This window comes from Herpailurus yagouaroundi, unplaced genomic scaffold (assembly GCF_014898765.1).
Source record: "Herpailurus yagouaroundi ecotype Mexico unplaced genomic scaffold, PumYag 187, whole genome shotgun sequence".
Classification (NCBI taxonomy): Eukaryota; Metazoa; Chordata; class Mammalia; order Carnivora; family Felidae; genus Herpailurus; species Herpailurus yagouaroundi.
This window is the reverse complement of record NW_024412418.1, coordinates 18302643-18324585: the sequence shown is the minus strand read 5'-3', so window position 1 is coordinate 18324585 and position 21943 is coordinate 18302643. Positions and strand designations below refer to the sequence as shown.

The 21943-nt window shown below is 45.3% G+C and overlaps 1 protein-coding gene across 7 annotated transcripts in view; it reads left to right on the top strand.

The window, feature by feature from the left end:
• KIAA1549L (KIAA1549 like) overlaps window positions 1-18404 on the top strand; it is a 267700-nt gene extending 249296 nt beyond the window's left edge. For 4 of the 7 annotated variants that reach the window (XM_040495492.1, XM_040495490.1, XM_040495488.1 and 1 more), the window contains 4 exons: window positions 5623-5720; window positions 8142-8290; window positions 9445-9596; window positions 15185-15466. In XM_040495492.1, coding sequence (XP_040351426.1) covers window positions 5623-5720; window positions 8142-8290; window positions 9445-9596; window positions 15185-15466 — 681 coding nt within the window. Of the gene's footprint in view, window positions 1-5622; window positions 5721-8141; window positions 8291-9444; window positions 9597-15184 lie in introns of all 7 variants that reach the window. The other 3 variants (XM_040495491.1, XM_040495489.1, XM_040495494.1) reach the window with 2 other exon arrangements.
• Window positions 18405-21943: the final 3539 nt, after the last annotated feature.

The following is a 21943-nucleotide window of genomic DNA, read 5'->3' as shown; positions in this document are numbered from 1 at the left end:
ACACACACACACACACACACACACACACACACACACACACACACACATATCTATCCTTTCACCCTTTCTAGCATCTTCCTCATATTATCCTTTTACCCCCTGTCTCCCCCCAGAGAGAGGCAGAACATAGAGCCCCCTGTCCAGACCCATCAGCATCTAAGCTCTCTGGCTTGCCTCCCACTCCCTCCCTTTCTTAACCCAAGGGTGTTTACCTCACCTAGGGGCAGTAATCTAAACACACCTCACTTCTTCCAAATCTCTTCTTTTGGCATCAACTTTAGGTCTTGAGTGCTTTAGAGCTTAAGTTTTTGATATTTAAAATCCTAAACTCTTAGGGGGGCACCTGACTGGTTCAACTGGTTGAGCATATGACTCTTGAACTTGGGGTCATGAGTTAGACCCCCATGTTGGGTGTAGAGATTACTTTTAAAATAATAAAATAAAATTTAAATTAAAAAAATAAAATAAAATCCTAAACTTTTGCAATTCAATAGTTTTGACCATCAAAACTCCAATGAGGACTGGCTCTCACGCCTTCTTCATGGCCATCACCTTCCTTCCCTGGGGCAGGAAGGTAGGATGCCCTTGTTGCTTGGGGCAGGAGAAGGGCCCTGGACTTCAGGAATTGTGAGGTGAAAAAAGTCTTGATTACTACAGTTATTGTATCAAAATATTATCCTGTCTCAAAGGAAGAGAGTATTACTATAGAGGACCCAATGTGTGCCAGATGTTACATTAACATATAAAATGAGTTTTTCAAACAGCCTTTGAAATGGGGGTATAATACTGTTAACCTCCATCACTAGTGAGAAAGCAGGCACAGGCAAGGTAAGTTGCTTGAGATCAAGCAGCTGGTAAGGATCAAGCCAGGATTCAACCCCAGTTTTGTCTGATTTCAAACCCATCCCCTCTGTACCATGATACCCTTAGCTCAGAATTGCAAGACAGTGCCCTTAACTGGCTGTGTGTTTTTGGACAAGTCAGTTTACCTCTCTGGCCTTTAGTATCCTCCTTGGTTAAGGTAAAGTATATGGTCTCAATGTCTGCTGCTCTCTTTCCAGTTCAAACCTTTTATGATTCCAGAGGCCTTGGAAGCCTTAGATATTGCTCTATCAGTAGCTCCTGGTAAACTAACAGATCAAGATAGGCACTGGGTTTTTACTACAGGGTTAGTCTTCAATTACCAAGTCCTCTGTTTTCAACTAAATAGGAACTATCCTTCTGGAAGATTTTACCTCCTCCACCAGGATAAGAAGTTATAGCCACATGTAGACTTAGGTAGACACCTGTTTAGCCTGGAAGTGGTATTGTCAGCATCAGCAGAATATACTCGAAGGGACACCATTCAGTGCAACCCAGCGTGGTTAGCAGGTATGGAAAGACTCATGCATCCATTCTGACCTGGGGCTGGCCTCCAATGAGGGTGGGTTGACTTTGACCTGTCAGTCCTCCTTCCACCACCCATGCAAAGCCTGAGACCCCTGACCTGTTCCTGTAGGCACAAGCTGCCCTCTTGGACCTATCATGCCTATAGTGCTACCCTTGAGGTTGATCCTGATCACCTTCCTCCTTCTGGATGGGTGCACCTGCACAAGAAGGGACCAGCACCCAGTGGGTTTTGCCTGGGTTCACTCTCTACTGGGGTTACTAGAGAGGATGGCCTTGACCCAACCCCATCACCTCCCACCCAAGAACATTACAACTGAACCTTTGAGTAGACTATGTAGTCCCCTTTTCCCCTTCTACTTTTGCAACCAAACTTCTGAGCCCAAAGACTGGCCAGCCTACTCTAGTTACTCCCAGGCTCCTTCCACCTCAGAGACCTCAGACCTGTTTACAAAAACTACCTTCAATTCTGAGTCTTGGATCTCCTTTCTAGCCAGAGGCAGGGATCCCAAAAGATGGTGCCAGGCTGGGCACATTATGGCCACTGTCATGGAACTGGAAACTTGAAATCAGGCAACAGTTTTGAGGAATAGCTTCCAGTGAAATCCTAATCACAAAGCAGTCATCAGGAAGTCAAGGTTCCAGATACATATCAAGAGAAATCAGAATGTGAAGCCAGGAGGGCTTAGAACTATGGGTAACCTGCACAGGGGGGAGGGGGGAGGTAGGAAGACACTGTGGGTGGGGATTCTCTCAGCCCCCAAGCACAGGGCACAAGTTCTGCTTTTTATGTGGCCCCTGTGGCTACCCCAGGGCCCTGTAGATACAGCCCAAAGGAGACTGTGTGATCTCCTGCTCAGTCTTGCTTGTAACTGGCAAAATCTTCCGAAGAAGACAATTCCCTTGGTACTTATCAAAAGTTCAGAATTTTTAATCAATTCTTTGGTAAATCAATTTACCATGGATTAAATAAAGAATTTAATCAATTCTTTGGCTACAGGACAGACACAGGCATAGAAGGGCTTTTTCTTGGCTGGAAAACTATGTTGAGCAAAGAATAAGCCTTCCAGGAACCAGGGATAAAAATAAGTTGTCTGTCTCTCTACTGAGTATTGTGAGAGGCCAGAAGAGAGAAGAGGGTCTCTAAACCCCTTTCTCTATTTTGGGAAAGGCATGTTCTTACTTGATGGTTTCTTGATAATAATGGAGTATAAGCTGGAAGGATGCCCCAAGACAATGATTTTCAAACTCTCTGCAAAACCTTAGAGTTCACGGAGGTCCCAGGTTATCATCATGCAGGCAAGTGAAGGGCCAAATTCACCAGGGCACCGCCCCTCTCCCCAACTTCAACCAGAGAAGCCCTGCTTTGATCTAGTTATGTATTCAAGTTGTGTCAAAGCTATTTCATGGCTATAGAAGAGTTTGTTTGGAAGCCCGTGAGTTACTCCAATGCCTTATTTCACAAGGAAAATGAAAAACATCAACAAAAATGAGGTGCAGAGAGACTGTCTACAGAAAGTGAATGGCTGAATCAAGATGAGAATTTGGTCTCCTGGGTTTGGTTCACTCAACATTCATTGAGCAAATACTTATTTAGCACTATTCTGTGCAAAGCATTTTGCTTTGTAAGGTAGGGGTAGCATGGTTGCTGAACCCCATCCTAGCTTAGGATCTAGTAGAGCTTCAGATTTTGGTTCCTGGAATCCTACCTTAGCATACATAGTTTATTGATACTTTAAAAAAAAAAAAAAAAAAAAGGAAATGCAACACGGTAATGTAGCTTTCCATATTGACTCAGCCAGTACCTCTAAACCTGGGCAAATGTTTTCTTTCATTCTTGTCCTAGAAAATTAGTATTGCTATTACACTCCTAGGCTGACAGTTTCTTTGAGCACTTTGCATTCATTCCATGGTCTTTTGGGTGACATTGAGAAGTCTCCATATTGTAGATAATATGCCTTTTCTCTCTGGCTGCTTTAAAGATGTTCTCTATGTCTCTGGTACTCTACAATTTCATTACAATGTATCTACTTGTGTTTTATTTATCCTGCTTGGGATCATCGTACTTCCTGAATTTATTAATCTACTGATTTTATCAATTCTGGAAAATTCTTAGTCATTGCTTCTTTGAATATTGCCTCTCTTCCTCTCTGGGACTTTGGGACTTTTAGACCTTCTTACTCTGTCCTCCGTATTTTTTTTTTTTTTTTACTTCTCTTTTATATATCCTATCTCCTTATGTCTTTGTGCTTCATACTTAGTAATTTCCTCAATTCCGTTTTCTAGTTTATTAATTTTCTCTTCATCTGTGGCACATCGATTACTTAATTCCCCTATGTTGAGTGTTTTCTTTCAGTAATTACAGTTCACTCCTAAAAGTTCTAATTGTTCTTTCTCAAATCTGCCAGATGATTCCTGATAGTTTCTTTGTCTGGTCTTTTTTTTTTTTTTTACATTTTTTACCTTTCTGTTTTCTGTTTTGTATCTGGAAATTTTTAACTCTTAAGTCCTTAAAGATCTAAATATGTTGTTTGTTTGTTTGTTTGTTTGTTTGTTTGTTTGTTTTTCTCCTGACTCTCACCTATGTTTTCTGGTCTTTGATGATGAGCTATTATTTGCTCATCTTAATCTATGCTGATCCTGAGAGCCTGGTTTAGGGAAATCTCCTCCAAATAGGACTTAGAATTGCTCCTGCCTGAATGCTACCAGCCTCCCTCTGTGGAAGGGACCAATGTCAGCTCCTTCCAGGTTGATTGTGAGTGTCTCAGTTCCACCTGTCCCATCCCCTTGCCCTGTCCCGAAGCTTGCTCTCTTCATCATTTGCCAACATGCACTTGTCTTCCAGGCAACACCCTCCACCTTTCATATTTGCTTACTACTCACTATTTCTACCTCTGGTTTCAGCACATGGTTTTGTTTTAGTTGGCTGAGGTGTGTGCCGGGGCAGGGATACGGGTAGTGGGTAGGGTCCTTGAGCTTTCCCTTACATCTTGCAATTCCCACAGTGCATCAAGAAGCATGTTTCATCTAGGATCTAGGCCCTTACAAGTATGTAGTCTGCCATAACGCTGGGAAGAAGACCTCATTCAGTTCAAAGAACCCTATTTATGGATTCCCTCTGCTGCTGCTTTTTGTCCTGAAGCCTTCGGGCTTATGTCTTGTCAGCTTGTTCCTCAAGAGATCTAGCAGGCGTGATACCTAAAGAAAAAGATGTATGAGAAGCACAAGTTAAGCTTTGTCTTGCCAGAGAGCATTTCTAGATTTTCTCTCGCTAAAGGAGGCTGTGGCCTGGCTCTCTGATCCTGTCTATCCTCTGACTGTTTTCATTTTATCCCCTCACGTGTTGATTAAAGTCTTCGCTTTCGTGACAGTTCCAATCCTTTATCTTTGAATAGTGCTTTATAGATTGTGAAATACTTAAACATACACCGACTTGCCTGATCTTCTTAGCAGCCCTCTGAGCAAGGCATCCTTGTCCCCACTTTGGAAGAGGACAGCAAGGCCCAGAGAGGTCACCCAACTTGCTTAGGGACATACAGTCTATTTGTCAGCAAACTAGGACCTCCACCCATACTTCCTGATTCTAAAGCCATCCCTTCCCCCCCAACTAAATCTGATTTCCATGAGTGACAAAGTAAAATGCAATCAGTGATTCATTCATTCCTTCATTCATTCATTTATTCATTTATTTATTGATCATACATGATCTACCAGGCACTGTTGCAGGCATGAGGATATAGCTGACAGCAAAGCCCTTCCCACATTACAGTCCAGCTGGTGGCAGGAAATACCTAAACAAGCAATGATATAATACCACAGGGTGACAATTGCTATGGCAAAAAATAAAGCAGAATATGGAGAGAGAGAGTAAATGGGGCTCTAGGGGAACATGGGGCTGGCTGAATGAGATGAAGGAAGGAACCACGGGAAGGATTAGGAGAAAAGCGTCCCAGGGGGAAGAAGCAGCACATACAAAAGCTGGAGGCAGGAAAGAACTTGGCTTATTCTAAGATCAATCGAAGGATTCCGTGACTACAATGGCCCAAGCAAAGGGGAGCCTGGCTGGAGATGAGATGGAAGAGGGGACTGGGGAACATAAGGAAGATTAGGGGAGATTTTGAGGAAGGCAGGAAAACCTGACCTGGGAGTCTGCTTTCCTTTTCAGTAAGAAGAACCTGTGTGTTGATGGACACTGCATTTTAACAGATCTTCCTCTACTGCTCGTCTATTTCACAGGCATACAGGTTTTCCCAGCTTCCTGAAATGGTCATGGGCTCTCCCCCTCCACCTGTACCTCCCCGGACTGGCCCTGTGGCTGTTGCTTCTCTCAGGCGGTAACACATTCCTTTCTTTGCTTTGCTTGGAATGTTTGGAGATTTGTTCCTGTGTACCCTGACCTGACACATCTCCTTCATGGCCGTCCCACTGAGGGTGCAATCACCTGTACAGACAACCTGGTGCCTGGGGTGCTCCAAGTACCATGAAGGAAGTGGGAGCACAGAGAGGGTTCACCAACTTTCTTATCATTTGACATGGGAAGTCCTTTAGAACCCACAACTGAAGAAACTCAAGGTCAACCAACCCATACCATAGAAGCCCCATACCCTTATCTTCAACATCTAAAAATTATTCCAGCTCAGGCCACTCCAATGGTTGCCTCCAGTCTGGGCCCCTCCTGGCACGTGTGTGTACCCAGAAGTCCCTTTGTTGTTTAGGGGTGGTGGCTAAGAGGCCAGGGAGCAGCATGTCTGGGCACCCAGCCTAACTCATGACTTCCAAGATGGGAGGCTGAGAGCACATGAACTCAGATATGTATAAACGTATTAACTCAGATATAAAGATATAACTCAGATATGATAAAGATAGTGTCTTTGTGATCTTATAAAAAGCACATGTTTTAAATAAAGATAGGCAAGAAACACAAAATCTATGAGTGCTGGGAGATGCTGGAATAGGCATCAGGTCCAGGGTTAAAGAAACAACTATGCCCTGGGATAGGTATGATCCCCTGCCCTGGCCCTCCTACCCTCGCCTCCCCCAACATGCTAGCCACACCCTATCTGTGGACCACAGGTCTGAGCTTTGTGAAAATGGTGAAGAAAAATGAGTTTTTCCTCCAAAATGTCCCTGCCCTAATTTCCCGCAGTTTAGAATGCCAGGCTGTGTGTAGAAACCAGCCCTTGACTCCAGTCGAGCTCAGAGTGGGTTGGGAAGCAGCACACCAGGGTTCTATCCTAACCCTGTATAAAACCCTGGGCAAGTTGCCTCAACTCTCTGGCCCCTGTTTCCTTACTGTAAAATGAGGGAGACGGCCTAACTGATCGCAGAGATTCTAGGATTCCTCCAAGGGGGCTAAGTGTATGGGGCAGAACACGGGAGTTTTCCTTGGAAGGGTTTTCTAAACTAGTAGCAGATGCCTGGAATAGTATCTGGGAAGCCAGGGCTGTGGGAGAGATCAACCAAGAGAAAGATGGAAGGATCAAGAAAGGAAGGGAGACCCCACATTACTGAGCCTCCAGCAGCCACCCTGATGTAGAGTCAAATCATCACAGCCTCTGTGTTTAACCCTCCCTGGGCAATACTGGGAAGCCTCAATTCCTCCTGATGGTTCTGAATGCCAGGAACTTCACATCAGTCATTTGTGGCCCATTTGCCGAAGGCCAGTATCTGTTTCTTATTTCTTACCCACCAGTCTCTTCCCCTGCCCTTCCACACTGTCTACCATCTTGCCAAATATCAGCAGGTCACTGCTTTCCATATAGACCCAGACGATTAGACCACGGAGCAGCCTTGGAGAGGGGGTCATCCACCCCTTTTGTTTCACAGACCAGGAAACTGAGGCTCAGTGAGGGGAAGTAGCTAGAACCCAGACCCCCGCCTCCTGGTCCGGCTGCGGTGCTGTGGCTCTGTTCTGCTATTACAGTGACAGACACTTGGCTGCTCAGAGCTGGCAGCCTGCCACCTGCTGTGGCTGTCTTTGCCTCCTTCCATTTTAATTTTAGGAGCCTGAAATCCCTCTGTGAAGGGGAGGTTAGAGACTGGCTAACGCACCCTTTATTAGAGGGGAGAAGCTGGCACCCGTGGAGCCCAGGCAGCCCTCTTCTCACTGGCATTCTGAGCACTAAGTGGAAATATGATGTGTTTAATGGGCCGGATTCTCTGCTCGCCTGTGGGATCGGGGGACAAAAAGTGTTCTGTCATTCATAACGCCTAGAAAGTGCTAGGCTCCTGCTTCCGGGAGCAGTCCAAGCTTCTCAGAGCCTTGGGCTTCTTGCTACCACCAGCAGCAGGGAACTGTGGTCCTCTGGCCCTTGCAGGTCACCAGCCCTGGTGTCTGGAGGGGGAGCGACCAGGCACTCCAGACGGATCCTTCTCATTGGCTGCTGATGATGTCATCCCCTCCCAGGTTGACCATCCCCAGCTAATACCCAGCGCTAATTGCCTGGCTTATTTTTATGTGGAAATTAAGTGTGCTACTCCCCAGAGACACAAGAGCCACCCTCGGGGGAGCACTGACATTGAATATCTAAAAATGACTTAAGTTCGGGCCACCACAACCGCTGCTCCAACTCCGGACGCGCTTGGCCTTCTTTGTTATTCAGGGGAGGGGGGGGCGGCAAATCCAGGCCTGAGGACCCCCACCCTCGTGGGGCTTGGAGACCGCCAAGGTCCCCTGAGGCGACCCCCAGAGGTGCAAGTGGTGGGAACCTCGCCTTGGGCGGGAGCGGCTAACGCAGCCCCTCTGCACCCCCCAGGTCCACCTCGGACGTGGGCAGCAAGACCAGGATGGCCGAGTCCGCAGGGCCCGAACCGGCCCAGCTGCACGACAGCCCCTCCTTCACGCAGGTGTCCAGAGGCCCCGTGTCCGTGGCGCAGTTGGACCAGTCGGCTTTAAATTACTCAGGTGGGCAAGAGGAGAAACGGCTGAAAAAGGCCAGTGCTGTACCCCAGCCCCACCCCGGTGCCGTGCTCTTTGCACTCCCGCACTCCCCAAATCCACACAAGCCATGTGCTCCCTGTCATCCTTAGCAATCCAGGCAACTGTGTGTCTGACTTCAGTAGCTCTGGTTGGAAGAGCTACTGTTCTATTTCTTTAAAAAATCTGAAATATGACAAAATATTAACGTATGTTACAGTAAGGGTATATGCTAACATTTGCCAGACTTCAGGGTTTCTTTTTAAATTATTATGTATCTTTAAAGCATTGCAGACAGAACCCTCCAGTTCTCATTCCCCGTCTTCCCAGACGTAATCCCAGTTCTTAAATTGAGGGTGCTTTTTGCTACATATGTGTGCATATCCAATAGTGCATATTAAATGCTTTTGTTATTTTACGTGTATGCGAGTGATATCAAACCATACATTTCCTTCTGCATTTGTTTTCTTGACTTAGCATTGTTTCAGGATGGGGACGTGCATGTTGGTCTAGTTGATTTGTTTAAACTGCCACATGGTATTGAATGATATGACATGCCAGTTTAACCTTTCCCCTAATGAGGGACATATTGGTTGTTTCCAGTCTTTTGCTGTTAGAAACAATGCTGAAATTAACGCCAAGGTTTTTTCATGCCCTGATTGCTTTTTTAGTCTATTCAAAGCATACCTTTTAGACTAAAACTGCAAACACTTAATCGTCAACACTTAACTAAAGAATTCACCGTGTCCGGAAATTCCATCAGTGGAATCCATTCCTTTTGGTTCCTTTTCTGGGATTTTTTTAAAACACCCATTCTCCCTGGAGAAACATATCCGGACACTAAGGTGTCCCTTCTTCTTGCCAGTAGGTCAGGGGTGTTGGGATGGGGATGGAGGAGTTGGGGAGGGTTCAGTGAGGGGAGTTGGGCCATCATTTCTCTAGAAAACCAGGTCTGAGTCATAGCAGATGACTGGGCAGGTGGGCAAGGCTAGGGCTGCAGGTAGAGGTCTGCTCCACACCTCATTTTCCCCTCCCCCCATGCCAGAGTTCGCCGTTTGCCAGCTTCCCCCAGCTTTGTGCAAATGTCAGCCCGGTAGGTGGGATGCTGGCCTAATCCTCCCCATCCATCTCCTCCATGCCAGGTAATACGGTGCCGGCAGTGTTCGCCATCCCAGCTGCCAACAGACCTGGCTTCACCGGCTATTTCATCCCAACGCCTCCCTCGTCCTACAGAAACCAGGCCTGGATGTCCTATGCAGGAGAGAATGAGCTCCCAAGCCAGTGGGCCGATTCGGTGAGAGCCTCGCTGATTCCCTCACAGCCTTACCTGCTGCACACATTTTAGGGAGAAAACAGATGAGAGGTTGAGACAGCGTTTTGTTATCTCAGCCCCCTTCCCACCAACCAGGTGGCTGACATCAAGCATTTTAGTGGAGACAGTGTAGTCAAGTGGGATGTCTTTTGAGAGAAAACTTGAGACCCACCTTCCGGTCTGGATTCTACCTCATTCTAGCAGGGCGTTCTTAGTCAAATAAATTTTTATTGTAACCATCATTTTTTGAGTATTTTCTATGTGCCAGACATCATGTTAGATGTTTTATTTATATTATCTTATTCTTCACAACAATCCTATCCAGTAGGTATTATTATTCCCATGATGTGTCCCATTTAGTAAATGAAGAAACTGAGGCCTAGTCAGGTGACATGACTGTCTAAAGCCACACAGCTTTAAAACAATAAAAATAATAATAATAATAATAATAATAACAAAGCCACACAGCTTTCATAAGGTGCTAAGACCAAAATTCAAACCTGCATTGGTCTGGCTCCAAAGCCTTTATTAAATTTGTTCCTTTTAGTTTTAAAATTCTGTAAAAATTCTAGATGGAGTATCAGAAGATATAGTTTTAGAAACTCAAGATTGAATTACTTTGAATTACAGATCCTAAGGCATTCTGCCTGACTTCCAGCAAAGGGTTGTGTTGTTGTGACCCCCTGGTTCCATGCTCTATCATAAGTAGGAGCATATGGCACAGTGGACCTGGCCCGGCCTAGACCAAAGAGGGCAGCAGCCAGATGAACCTGGATAGTCATACCCAGACCTGTCTCGGAGTCACCTGTCAAGGGCTGCTGAGTGAGAAAATCAAGCAAATGAAAACAGCACAATGCTGGCCTCTGGTGTGGGTTGCCCCAATCCCTCTGTGTTGTCATCCATCATGGATAAGAAAGGCAGGCTGTCTCCCAGACTTAACTTGAGGGCCACCTGGGGATGAGTGTCATTTTAGGGTTTGGTCTCAACATTTGAAATATATCCTAGATTTATCAAACATCTAGCCCAAGGCCTGGGTCATCTTTTCTCTTTGTCTAAAACCCTGAGGTCCATACCTTCTACCCCTACAGGTTCAACTCGGCCTCAGCATTGGTGTCTATTCTTAGGGTAGTGATGCCACGTCTAAACAACATCATTGGGGTAAAACTATCCTACATATATTAATTTTCCTGATGATCAAAGCTTATCCCTTTAATTTTCAAAATATTTAAAAATGCATGCTATCTTGCATTAAAAAATTCTGGAATGAATTATATCTCCCCTCCCCTCCTTTAAAAGAGGAATGTAGGCGCCTGGGTGGCGCAGTCGGTTAAGCGTCCGACTTCAGCCAGGTCACGATCTCGCGGTCCGTGAGTTCAAGCCCCGCGTCAGGCTCTGGGCTGATGGCTCAGAACCTGGAGCCTGTTTCCGATTCTGTGTCTCCCTCTTTCTCTGCCCCTCCCCCGTTCATGCTCTGTCTCTCTCTGTCCCAAAAATAAATAAACGTTGAAAAAAAAAATTAAAAAAAAAAAAAGAGGAATGTAATTTAATTTGTCTTTAACAAATGATTCAGCATCATTAGGATGCCTTACTATACTAAAATGACATTTGTAACATGAGCTCTGATGGTAGGATTATCGCCCCTACATAAGACATCTCCAAAATACTATAATTTTTGGAGTTATTACAACATTCAATATGATTTTTCTTTCTTTGACCTTGCTCCCAACCAGAGCTTATATTGCTGTCAGTGTCCCCACTTCCACAGATATACTCACCTTAAATATGCTTTTCCTAATGGGCTATTTTCTGCAAATGGGGCATGTCTGAGCTCATTAGAATTATTTGTCAAATTGGAGTAAATAAGCTTTAAGAGTAACTTGTAAGGATTCCCTATTGTTAAGTCTACAAATCTTTTTTTTTTTTTTTAATGTTTATTTGAGAGAGAGAGTGAGAGAGTTGGGGAGGGGCAGAGAGAGAAGGAGACACAGAATCCAAACCAGGCTCCAGGCTCTGAGCTGTCAGCACAGAGCCCAAAACAGGGCTTGAACTCACGAACGGTGAGATCATGAACTGAGCTGAAGTCGGATTCTTAACCACCTGAACCACCCAGGTGCCCCAAGTCTACAAATCTTAATGTGAGACTTTATGGCATCTGTTTTGGTTGTTTGTGGGCTTCCCCCCCCCCCCCCGTTGTCGTGCTCAGCTGTTTTAAATAGCTAAAATCACTGGGTATGAGTTGATCAATTCAGAGCTTACTTGACTCCATAATTCCACTTACAGTCTAAACATAATGTGTGCTTTTCAGAAAGTAGATGATACTTAACTTGTGCTAATTAAACAGTAAATCTACAGCTTTGTCGGTTCACCCTCTGCATGGAAAGTTCCAGTGGGTACTCTGGAGGAGTCAACAGAAGTGTTTTCCAAAACCTCTTGCTCTCAAGACACAGATGATAGCTTAGCTGGGCTAATGGTGACTTCCAGATGCCTTTGGGTTCATATTGCCTTAAAGATGAAGGAACAGGAATCCAGCAAATCAAAACCTAACCTTCCTAATGGGATGATCTGATCATTCTGAGCCCATCCTCTCAGTGTTAGGGAGAGTTACTTTTCTATTAGTTGTTTTTAAGAGGAACATGATCACCACAACCTAAATGGGTCTTTGCTGGGGCCCAGTTACCACTTGCAGTTAAGCAGGGAGGTTGTGCCCATGCAGGAACCACACCGGGGAGGAGGACAGGTGATTTCTTACATGTGAAAGAAAGTGCAAGAAGCTCAGAGAGACTGATCTTGTCAGCTTGAGAAATTGGGACAGGGATGGTGTCCGCTTCCACATCCATCTGAGAAGGAGAAAGGTCCCACCATCATTTGGGTGTCTGACCTTCCCGATCCCAGGTCTCCAGACTTCAGGAGCAAGCTCAGATAAAATCACCTCAACCTGGCTTGACAAATAGGTTTCATCCTTGGAGCTGGGTGGAGAAGGATTGGGAGGGGTGTGCTGTGATCAACAGGTGATGCCTGCCATGGGCACTGCCTAGGAAAGGGGCGGTTTTTGTCAGTCCTGAATTTTGGCCAGCAAGATGTGATGGCTCCAACCTGAATCTACTGTAAGAGAGGAAGAGCTTCTCGTCTCTTCGTCTTCTCTGCTTCTGGATATTACCCTGAGGGCACTCCAGTGGAGTCAGGTATCCCTTGCCTGTCCCAGCCATTGGTACCAAGATGCTTGATGCTGTAGAACTGAGGGATCTCAAGGGTTGGACGCTCACTCTAAGCTCCAGCTAAATTTGAAATGCAGAGAAAGGAGATATGACAGCTTCCCTCACAAACATACGGCACCAGCGGGTCATCCTCCAGTGATTTTCCAACTGTGTTCCTCAGAACCCCAAGTTCTATGAGACTCCCTGCTGTGTACCATGCATAATTCTGGGCACTGGTACACAGTGATAAGCAAGCAAGACACAGTTTTGCCTTGACGAAGTTGGTGGCCTGAGACAGGTGTTGGCATCTTGGGTGATGGCTGTTACTCTAGAGAAACTGCACGGAAGCACCTTACAGGGAGCCCTTGGCTAACGTAGGGCAGGGGAAGGTGCCCTGGAAGAACGAACGTTTGAGCTGAGACGTGATGGGCAAGTCCCCTATCCTGGCTTTGGATCTGCTTCCCTCCAGTCACCTCCTGCACATTCCTAGTGCTTGTGGCCCAAGGACATGGACAGCTCAACTCTGGTTTTCCTCTAAGGTGTAAGGGAAATATGCACAGCCCTCACCCACCATTAGTACCCATTTGCCACTTTGTCTTTCTCATCAGGTCTTGGGAAATTAAAGCCCCAAACTTTGGGACATCCATCCTATTACTTCTTCCCTCACTCCAGTCCCCATAGGCCCTCACCTAGGCCATTGATGTAGCCTCACATCTCTCCTCTTGACCTCCAGTGGGTCTACCTCCAGAGTGTCCTTTCTAGAATACAGGCCCCTCCTCTGCCTGATGTGCACTGGTGGCTCCCTGGCCAGGTGTCAGGCATCCATCTCAGAAAGCTGCCTTCCCAGGAGGGTTGTCAGAACATCTCAGGCGGGGAGTAGAAGGAGGCCACTTTCCTGCTAAATATTCACCCATCCAAAATTTCTGACTCTTCACCCAACCCATCCTACTCCATCCTCACCAGAGCCCAGACAAGTATCTCTGTAAAGAATGGAAACATGCTGTATTCCTCAGAAGTGTGCCATAGAAAACTAGACCTGGCACTTGGTGGCTTTCTGATCTGGCCCTGCCCGTCTGTCTTTCTTGAGCTCCTTCCATACGCTGTACATCCTCTCTGGTCAGACGGAACTCCCAAAGCATCCCTGCATCCCTGTGCACACCCAACCTTTGCCTTTGCTTTTCCTCTGCTCGGAAGCCCCTCCCAACTTGTTTTCCTGGCAAGGGCCTATTCATCTTCCAGACACAGCTAAGCTGCTGCTCCCCGAAAGCCGCCTGACTCCCCACACGTGTCCATTCCCCACAGCACCCTTTGCCCACAGGCTTCCAACTAGCATTATGGGATACAAAGGCCTTTTGTGGGTTGCCCTTGAACAGCATCCCCATGTGTGGCACTGTTTCTGTGGGAAAGTTGATCCTGAATTGCAGATCATTGACTTGTCCTTATTACTAGATATGTCCGTATATTGAAGCATGGAAGTATGTGTCTTCCACTTTTTTTTAATTTTTATTTTTAACGTTTATTTTATTTTTGAGACAGAGAGAGACAGAGCATGAACAGGGGAGGGTCACAGAGAGAGGGAGACACAGAATCTGAAACAGGCTCCAGGCTCTGAGCAGTCAGCACAGAGCCGGACGCGGGGCTCGAACTCACAGACCACGAGATCATGACCTGAGCCGAAGTCGGACGCTTAACCGACTGAGCCGCCCAGGCGCCCCTGTGTCTTCCACTTTTAATGAAAAGAAGAAATTTTTCAAGAAACCAAGATCGTATCCCAGATCCGAGACAGTACAGTGATTAACTCCCAGCCCTTGGCATCAGACAGACCTGCTCAAAGCATGTCTGAGTGGCTTGTTAACCATGTCACCTGAGACCGTGACACTCTTTCCTTCAGTGTCCTCTTCTGTAAAACAAGGATAACAATATCTACCTCCTAGGTTGTTGCTTTGAGAATTAAGTGAGATAATGTGTGGAAAGCCCTAAGCACAGGACTCCTTCAGTGTTAGCAGTTATCGTTGGGAATAAATCCCTGAGTCCTTTGAGGTCCATAAAGAACAGTACTTCTGTTTGCTGGATTGTGCTTATGTTAAAAAGGTAGGCAGATAGATTCAGGTGGAGACTCGGGCATGTTCCAGCTGTTTATAGCAACCTTCAAAACACCTACTTAATTCATCCAACCAGCATATCCAGCGAGTCCAAATTACCTATTTTCTAAACAAACAGACTCCAGGTTTTTTATGTGCACGGTGGTCTCCCATTTTCTTCTGGATCTCTTTCATTGCCTTCAGTCCCCTCCTGCGTCCAGTATCAAGCGTGTCCTGTGACTTGAACCCCTTCCTAATCCCGGGCCCTTCTCTTCTCTCCCGACACCCTCTGCAGGTCCCCCTCCCAGGGTACATCGAGGCTTACCCCCGGTCACGTTATCAGCAAAACTCTCCCTCCAGGCTCCCTCGCCAGTACAGCCAGCCAGCAGGCATGCACCCCAGCCTGGAGCAGGCCCCGGTGCCATCCGCGGCGGCCTCGCAGCAGAGCCTCACCGAGAACGACCCGTCTGACACGCCCCTGACCAACATCTCCACGGCGGCCCTCGTGAAGGCCATCCGGGAAGAGGTGGCCAAGCTGGCCAAGAAACAGACAGACATGTTTGAGTTCCAGGTCTAACGCCTTAGCCCCGTGGGACTTCCAGACTCTGAGGAAGCCGTCTTCTGCTTTCTCAGCCTAACGTGTTGGGACTTGAGGCATAGACCATGTGTGAGTCTTTCTCACCCTCAGTCTCTGAACAGGTGAACAGTGGGGCTTCTGGGCAACAGAGGAGACTCTTGAACAACTTGATTCTTGGCTTATTCAACTGATTGTATGTCAAGAAGTCCCTGTGTGGGACCATATGTTTGATAATCTGTGAAGTTAAATGTTTGAACTGTGGGTGTATTTCCCTTTGGAGCCTTAGTCACAAGAGACACTAACTAATCTGCAGATCCCTATCCAATGCCACATTTTAATAAATCACCGGAAGGGGGAGAACATTGCTCTGTCTTCGGTGAGTTCTGCATGTTAACTCTGTTTCTGTGTTAAAGGCAATGCAGGCATCTGATTAAGCACCAGACTGTACTCTCTCTCATTCAGCGATGACTGTAATTGTTAAAATCACCTCCAGTCTGTAAAGGAGGCACTGACTCCAGCCAAGAAACTTCAGTCCTTTTCTTTCAAAGGTTCATATTCAGATGAAGTCGATCAAAATCAGGACTGTCGATGACTGTACCTATAAATAGTCCTGACTCTTTTGTCCTTCCATTAACTAAACAAAGGCTGAGAAAGAGAGCAGATGAGAGGGAATGGCGGATTCGTGTTGACAAGTTTCTGAAGAGGTGTTGTTGTTTTGGAACTTGAGCACCCCACACATTGGGATCTCACTGAAAGAGAATTGGTGCTAAGAGCTTTTAAGATCCTACAAAAGAAAAACAGTCATTTGTGGAGGTTTTTCTTTGCCTTGCAATGAAGGTGGCCTGAGAACAAGCTTCTCTCTTTTTTGAGATAATGGATACATGGACTTTGACAGGAAAACCTCTGTCTCTTCAACAGCGATGTCCAGCATGTGCTGCTGAGCGATACAGAAGGAAGTAGCAATTGATGCCTGTTTGAAGCAGAAAGAGTGGACTCCTCGGTCTCCCCAGGCTGCAGCCTCTGTTTATAGGAGCTTCTGAATGTAGAAAATCTGTTGACTTACATTTAAATGTAAATAACATTTTTTTTAAGTGTATGGAGTTTGCCAGTTCCCTCCCTCCACGCCCCTGTAGTTAATGGATGCAGGAGGACATTTGCTGAAAGGACAGGGCTGCTGACCTTGTGACCGCGATGTGGTAAATGACATTCCCTGGCATGGTGAGTCAGCTTCTAGAGCTCTGGGTGGACACTGCCTCACAGCCCTGAGGCACCAGCTGCTGACTGTCAGTGCAAAAGTAAAACTTCAGGTAGCCCAGGAGAGGGAACACTCTGGTTCCCTCACCAACTCTGCTGGGGCTTACCTGGTGTCTGTTGGAGAACAAGGTCCTGTCCTGCCTTCACCCATGACCCATCTAGCTTCAGCTGTGTCCATGCCTTCTTGAGCCCATCTTTCCATTTCCCTCATGAGTTTCTTTGGTCTTTACTGAGAGAAGGTAGAAATTTAAAAGTTGAGAGAAGAGTAGGAGTGGAACTGATTAGAATGGGAGATTCAAACTGTCAAAGCACAGACTTTTCAAAGAAGCTGTTTTTATTTCCCAATGGCAAATTGCCCTTTCTGGAAAGTTCCGGAGATGATGTGTCATGGTATCCCCAGACAAGTCTCTTGTTCAGATGATATTAGGTAGTGTCCTTTTGGTATGCTGGTTGATCTTTCATAGTGTTAGTTTTTTGTTACTTAAAAAAAAAAAAATCAGCTATAAATAAAATGTATTTTTGTAATTTCCATGTGTATATATGGTATATTTCTACCAATGGCCAGTTGTTGTAGTCCAAAACCTAAATCAGCTTGCAAAACACTGTGGATGGTGCAAGATTTTATTGACAGATTAACACAATGCCTAAGTCTATCCAAATAGGTATTCAATGCACTTGAATGAACAAAGAGCCAAAGAAACTCAGCCTTTTCATGCAAATGGTATGAGTCTGATAAAGTCAGCCACATTGTCCCGCCTTATCAATAATATTAATATTTCATCAGTGCAATGATATCAACCCAGTACTTTGTCTACTTGGTAAATGCCTGGAAATCCTGTATGTGACAATGAAGTTTCAAGACCTTAGTGTAATTAAAATATATGCTTCAAAGACAATGTCTGAGCTTTGGATGTTCCAGGGACTTACTGAAAATGAGCCTACAGTCTGCAGTGGTGTGGCCCCAGCTTGCTAAGAGGATGGAGAAACAAATCATTGCAGTCTTTGCAGAACCCCATGAAATATTGAGTTCATCAACTGAGACGACTAAAAATATAGCGTGCTAAATCAGACACTCTGATAAACTAGACACCACAGGTTTAAGAAAAGTACATGGAAGGAAAATCTTAAGTTGAAAAGAAATCAATCTGTTCATGTTTTTTTCAACCAATGGGGAGACAGCTGCCATTGCTAGATTTTCTGTGATTAATATGTGGTCCCTTCTCTGAAGAGTCTCCTGGTGTCATGGAGGGGACAGACGCCTGGACAGCTGCCTCTGAGAAAGGCAGAAGTGCCTCATAGAGGCAAAAATAGAGTCCCGTGACAGCGCAGGGGCTCTATGTTCCTCATGACCCTCCAGACAGTTGGAGAAGCCACAGAGGACCTTGGCAATCTCGGAGAAGGAATCAGAAGTCCAGAAAAGTGGAGTGACCTCCTGGAGGATTCCACCCCAAGCCTGCTGATTCATGATTCAACTTGCTTTCCATTTCACCATGCTGCCTGCACGCTTGTCTGTGATGCGTTTCTTGAACTGTGCTAGGAAGTTTAAAAAGTAGACAAGGGTCATGTGAGGGACGCCCTATGTTCTTGTGAAGAAAAAAAAGATGATTGGATATGTAAAGGACTTCAGATAAAGTGTATAGAGGACGATGCATTTGTGGCATAATAAACACTTTTTGGAACTTGTTTTGATGTGAGTTTTCTGCCTTCATGAAAGGAAATGCATTTGGGCTTTTTCCAGAGAGTGCCATTGAGGAAACGGTGTTCTCAACTGCTGTTCAAGACTGCAGGGGAGCAGTCCTCTCTCAGTGCCATGTATCCAAACAAGCAGGCGGTGAGGCCATGACAGCTTGTCATTATGAGGTAGCAGATTCTATGCTATGCATTAGGAGAGGCAGTCCCATGGTGCAAGAACATGAAAGTCTATTGTGTGCCCTGGTACCTATGATCTGGGATGGCAGTGGTTACCTATGCAACAGCAAGTTTCCTCTTTCAGGGTGTGCTATTGTGCTATGGACTTAATGTGTCTCAACCCCCACCCCACACCCCACCCCCGCCTTCATATGTTGAAATCCTAATCCCGATGTGATGCTATTAGGAGGTGGGGGCCTTGGGGTTGAATAGGTCATAAAGGTGGAGTCCTCATGAATGGGATTAGTGCCCTTGTAAAAGGGATCTCAGAGAGCCCTCTTGCCTTCTTTTTTGCAATGTGAGGATACACTAAGAAGTCAACGGTCTGGCAACTCTGAAGAGGGTTCTCACCAGACCCTGATCCTGCTGGCACCCCGATCTTGGACTTCCAGCCTCCAAAAGTGTGAGAAATAAATTTCTGTTGTTTAAAAGCCACTCAGTCTGTCGTACTTTGTTATGGCAGCCTGGGCTGACTGAGACAGAGTGGATTATATAAGCATCAGTTCTCTGGTCCTGGAAGTTATGTTGTGCAATTAATTTAAGCATTCAGCAGTAGAACATGTAATTTCTGAATAATCTTGATGGAAGAACGGATAGGAAAAATATATATCAGAGTACAGATGGAGAAAGACAGGAATTTAAATACCGGACCAAAAGAAGAAAGAAAGAAAAGAAAATTCTTCTAACAGAAATTAGAAGAGACGGAAATTAGAAAAAATGGATCAAAAGACTTAAATATCGATTATAGATAAATAAGCTTCTTTTTTCTACCTAAGCCACCTTTTTCTACACATTCAATGTTTAATGAGTAAAATAACAGATATTATTTCTAAAGTTTGAGAAAATAATTTAAACTTGATCTGTTCCTTCTACCACACACCAGAAAATAGTTTGGACTTTGCTTACAAAATACAGCTAAACACTCTTAGGGAAATATAGTGATCCAGCTTAGAGCAGTAACTGACTCAGATCCATGCTTTAGAAATTAAATTCTCCCCTATAGTCCCACCTTGAAGGTATTCTAGTCAAAGACCTTTGCAGGGACAATTCACACTTGCTCAAAAGTGTGGGGGTTGACCGAGAGAACACAGGGCCATTTCATAGAAACAAAACACAGCTCCCACATGGGAAAGGCTGGAGACAGCCATCCTCACGCTTGCTTTCTCTCACATCTTCTCTCTATATGTGCTTTCATCTCTGTTTCTCTCTGTATATTCTGTGTATTTGCTCAGTTCTCTTGCTTCCCTTGGCCTTCTAGCATTCTCTGTTTTCTCTTTACTGTGTACACAGCCAAGAATCCATCCCAGGACCCACTCTGCACCACCTTTTCTTTCCTGTACCCACCCCTTTCTGGTACCATCTCTTCCCAAATATTGAGACTCTGAGCGGTCCAGTCCATCGGCCTGTGGAGGAGCCACCCTTGGGTCCTGTGCCTATCCAATCAGCTATAACCAAGGAGGTAGAATCCTGTAAGACAAGCATGGCCTCCTGGACTGACTCTTTCAGTAAGAGCCTTTGTTGGGGGCTAGTTCCCAGACCAGAGGAGGAGCGTGGGTGGGCAGAACCTTCAAAAGGAACCTCCTCAGCACTTGAATTATCAGCACTCCAGACAGCAAGTGAGTGATCCCTGTGGAAACTGCCGCAGAGAGGACTGTCCCCCTTGACTTGCGCATCAGGTGGAAATGCATGCATTTGAAACCCTGGTGGACTGGCCGGCCTTGCCACAACCACATGCCATCCCAGTAGCAGTGCTACTGATACGACTTCTGGGTCTAAGAATGATTTGTGGTCAAGCCCCAGGTAGCACCACATCTTGCTCAGCAGATAATAAATACTTGTAAATTGAATTGCATGATCTTAGCTCAGGTGCCATTAAATGTAGCTCACCACCACACACCTGCATGGATGAGGAAATTGATGAGTCTCTTTATAGAGTCTTTTGAAGCAAAATTAGTGTCAAGTGAAATTGATATTATTGTGGCTCTGCCCTTCCAAAGATAATAAGTTGGTGTCCTGAGAATTGAAAGGTCTCTTGATTTCGCAAGGTGAATGGTTACAGATTAGAGTCCTAGCCTGTGGTAAGTACTAAAATGTAGGGGGCTTCTGGAAGGAAAATTTAGGAAATAGAATAGTGCCAGAAACAAATCCTTTTAGACAATGTTAAGTTGCTTTGACTACGCAGGTTTCAAAAACAGGGACATTTGTGAGGTGGCAGAATTTGTCTCCATATGTCAAACCCATACTTTAGTGAAAGCCATTACATAATGAAATCTAGAAATTGATTATTTTCAGTCTCTGACCTTGGCCAGACTTTTATAAATTATGGAGGGAGGCTGTCAATGTATATTACATAAATTAACCATGACCTCACCTTATTTCCCCCATCTCTTGCTTATATTTAAATTCACCCCACCCACATACTGAGAGAAAGTTTGTACCAAACAGAATCAGAATATATCATTCATTGGTCTGGAAATCTTGAAGAAGCCATGAATAGTCAAGGCCTTAGACAACTCACTTTAAACCATTTTCTGACTCCTTATCTATAAATTGAGTATAATGGGGTGCCTGGGTGGCTCAGTCGGTTAAGTGTCCGACTTCGGCTCAGGTCATGATCTCGCGGTTCGTGGGTTTGAGCCCCGCATCGGGCTCTGTGCTGACCGCTCAGAGCCTGGGGCCTGCTTCTGATTCTGCGTCTCCCCTTCTCTGCCCCTGCCCGACCCGTACTCTGTCTCCTTCTTTTTCAAAAATAAATAAACATAAAAAAAATTTTTTTGAAACAGTAAGTATAACACATCCCACCTCCCATGATGTTTGTGAGGAGCATATGGCATATTGTATCTGAAAATGATTTGAGAAGTATATTTGAAGGCATTCTTACTAAAGTATTAGCTTCATAATTCTGTCTTGTGTGGTGAAATATTTTAGCTCCTATCTACTGAACTAATTGGTCACATATTCTATAAAATAAAATAATATATATTCTATAAAATAAAAAAAATGAAAATGTTCCCAACTCTGGAACTGCCCACAAAAGCCAGCCTCATGTGGAGCTGTATTTTGCTGTTGCTGTTGTCACTGTTTACATTTCAGAGGCGATACAAGCACTTGTACTTGTGCTTTCACTCAGGGTGGAAAACCTAGGCTGGCGATTCCCACCAACCACATTAGATACACATGAGGCAAAGATAAGTACTGAACAGGAACTTGGACTCTAGCTGTTGTCACTTCATGCTTTGCTTTCTGATTAACTTCGTACATCTTTGGCCTGTGCAGGAACAGAGTGTTCATATGCTGGTAGAATTTTTTATTTTA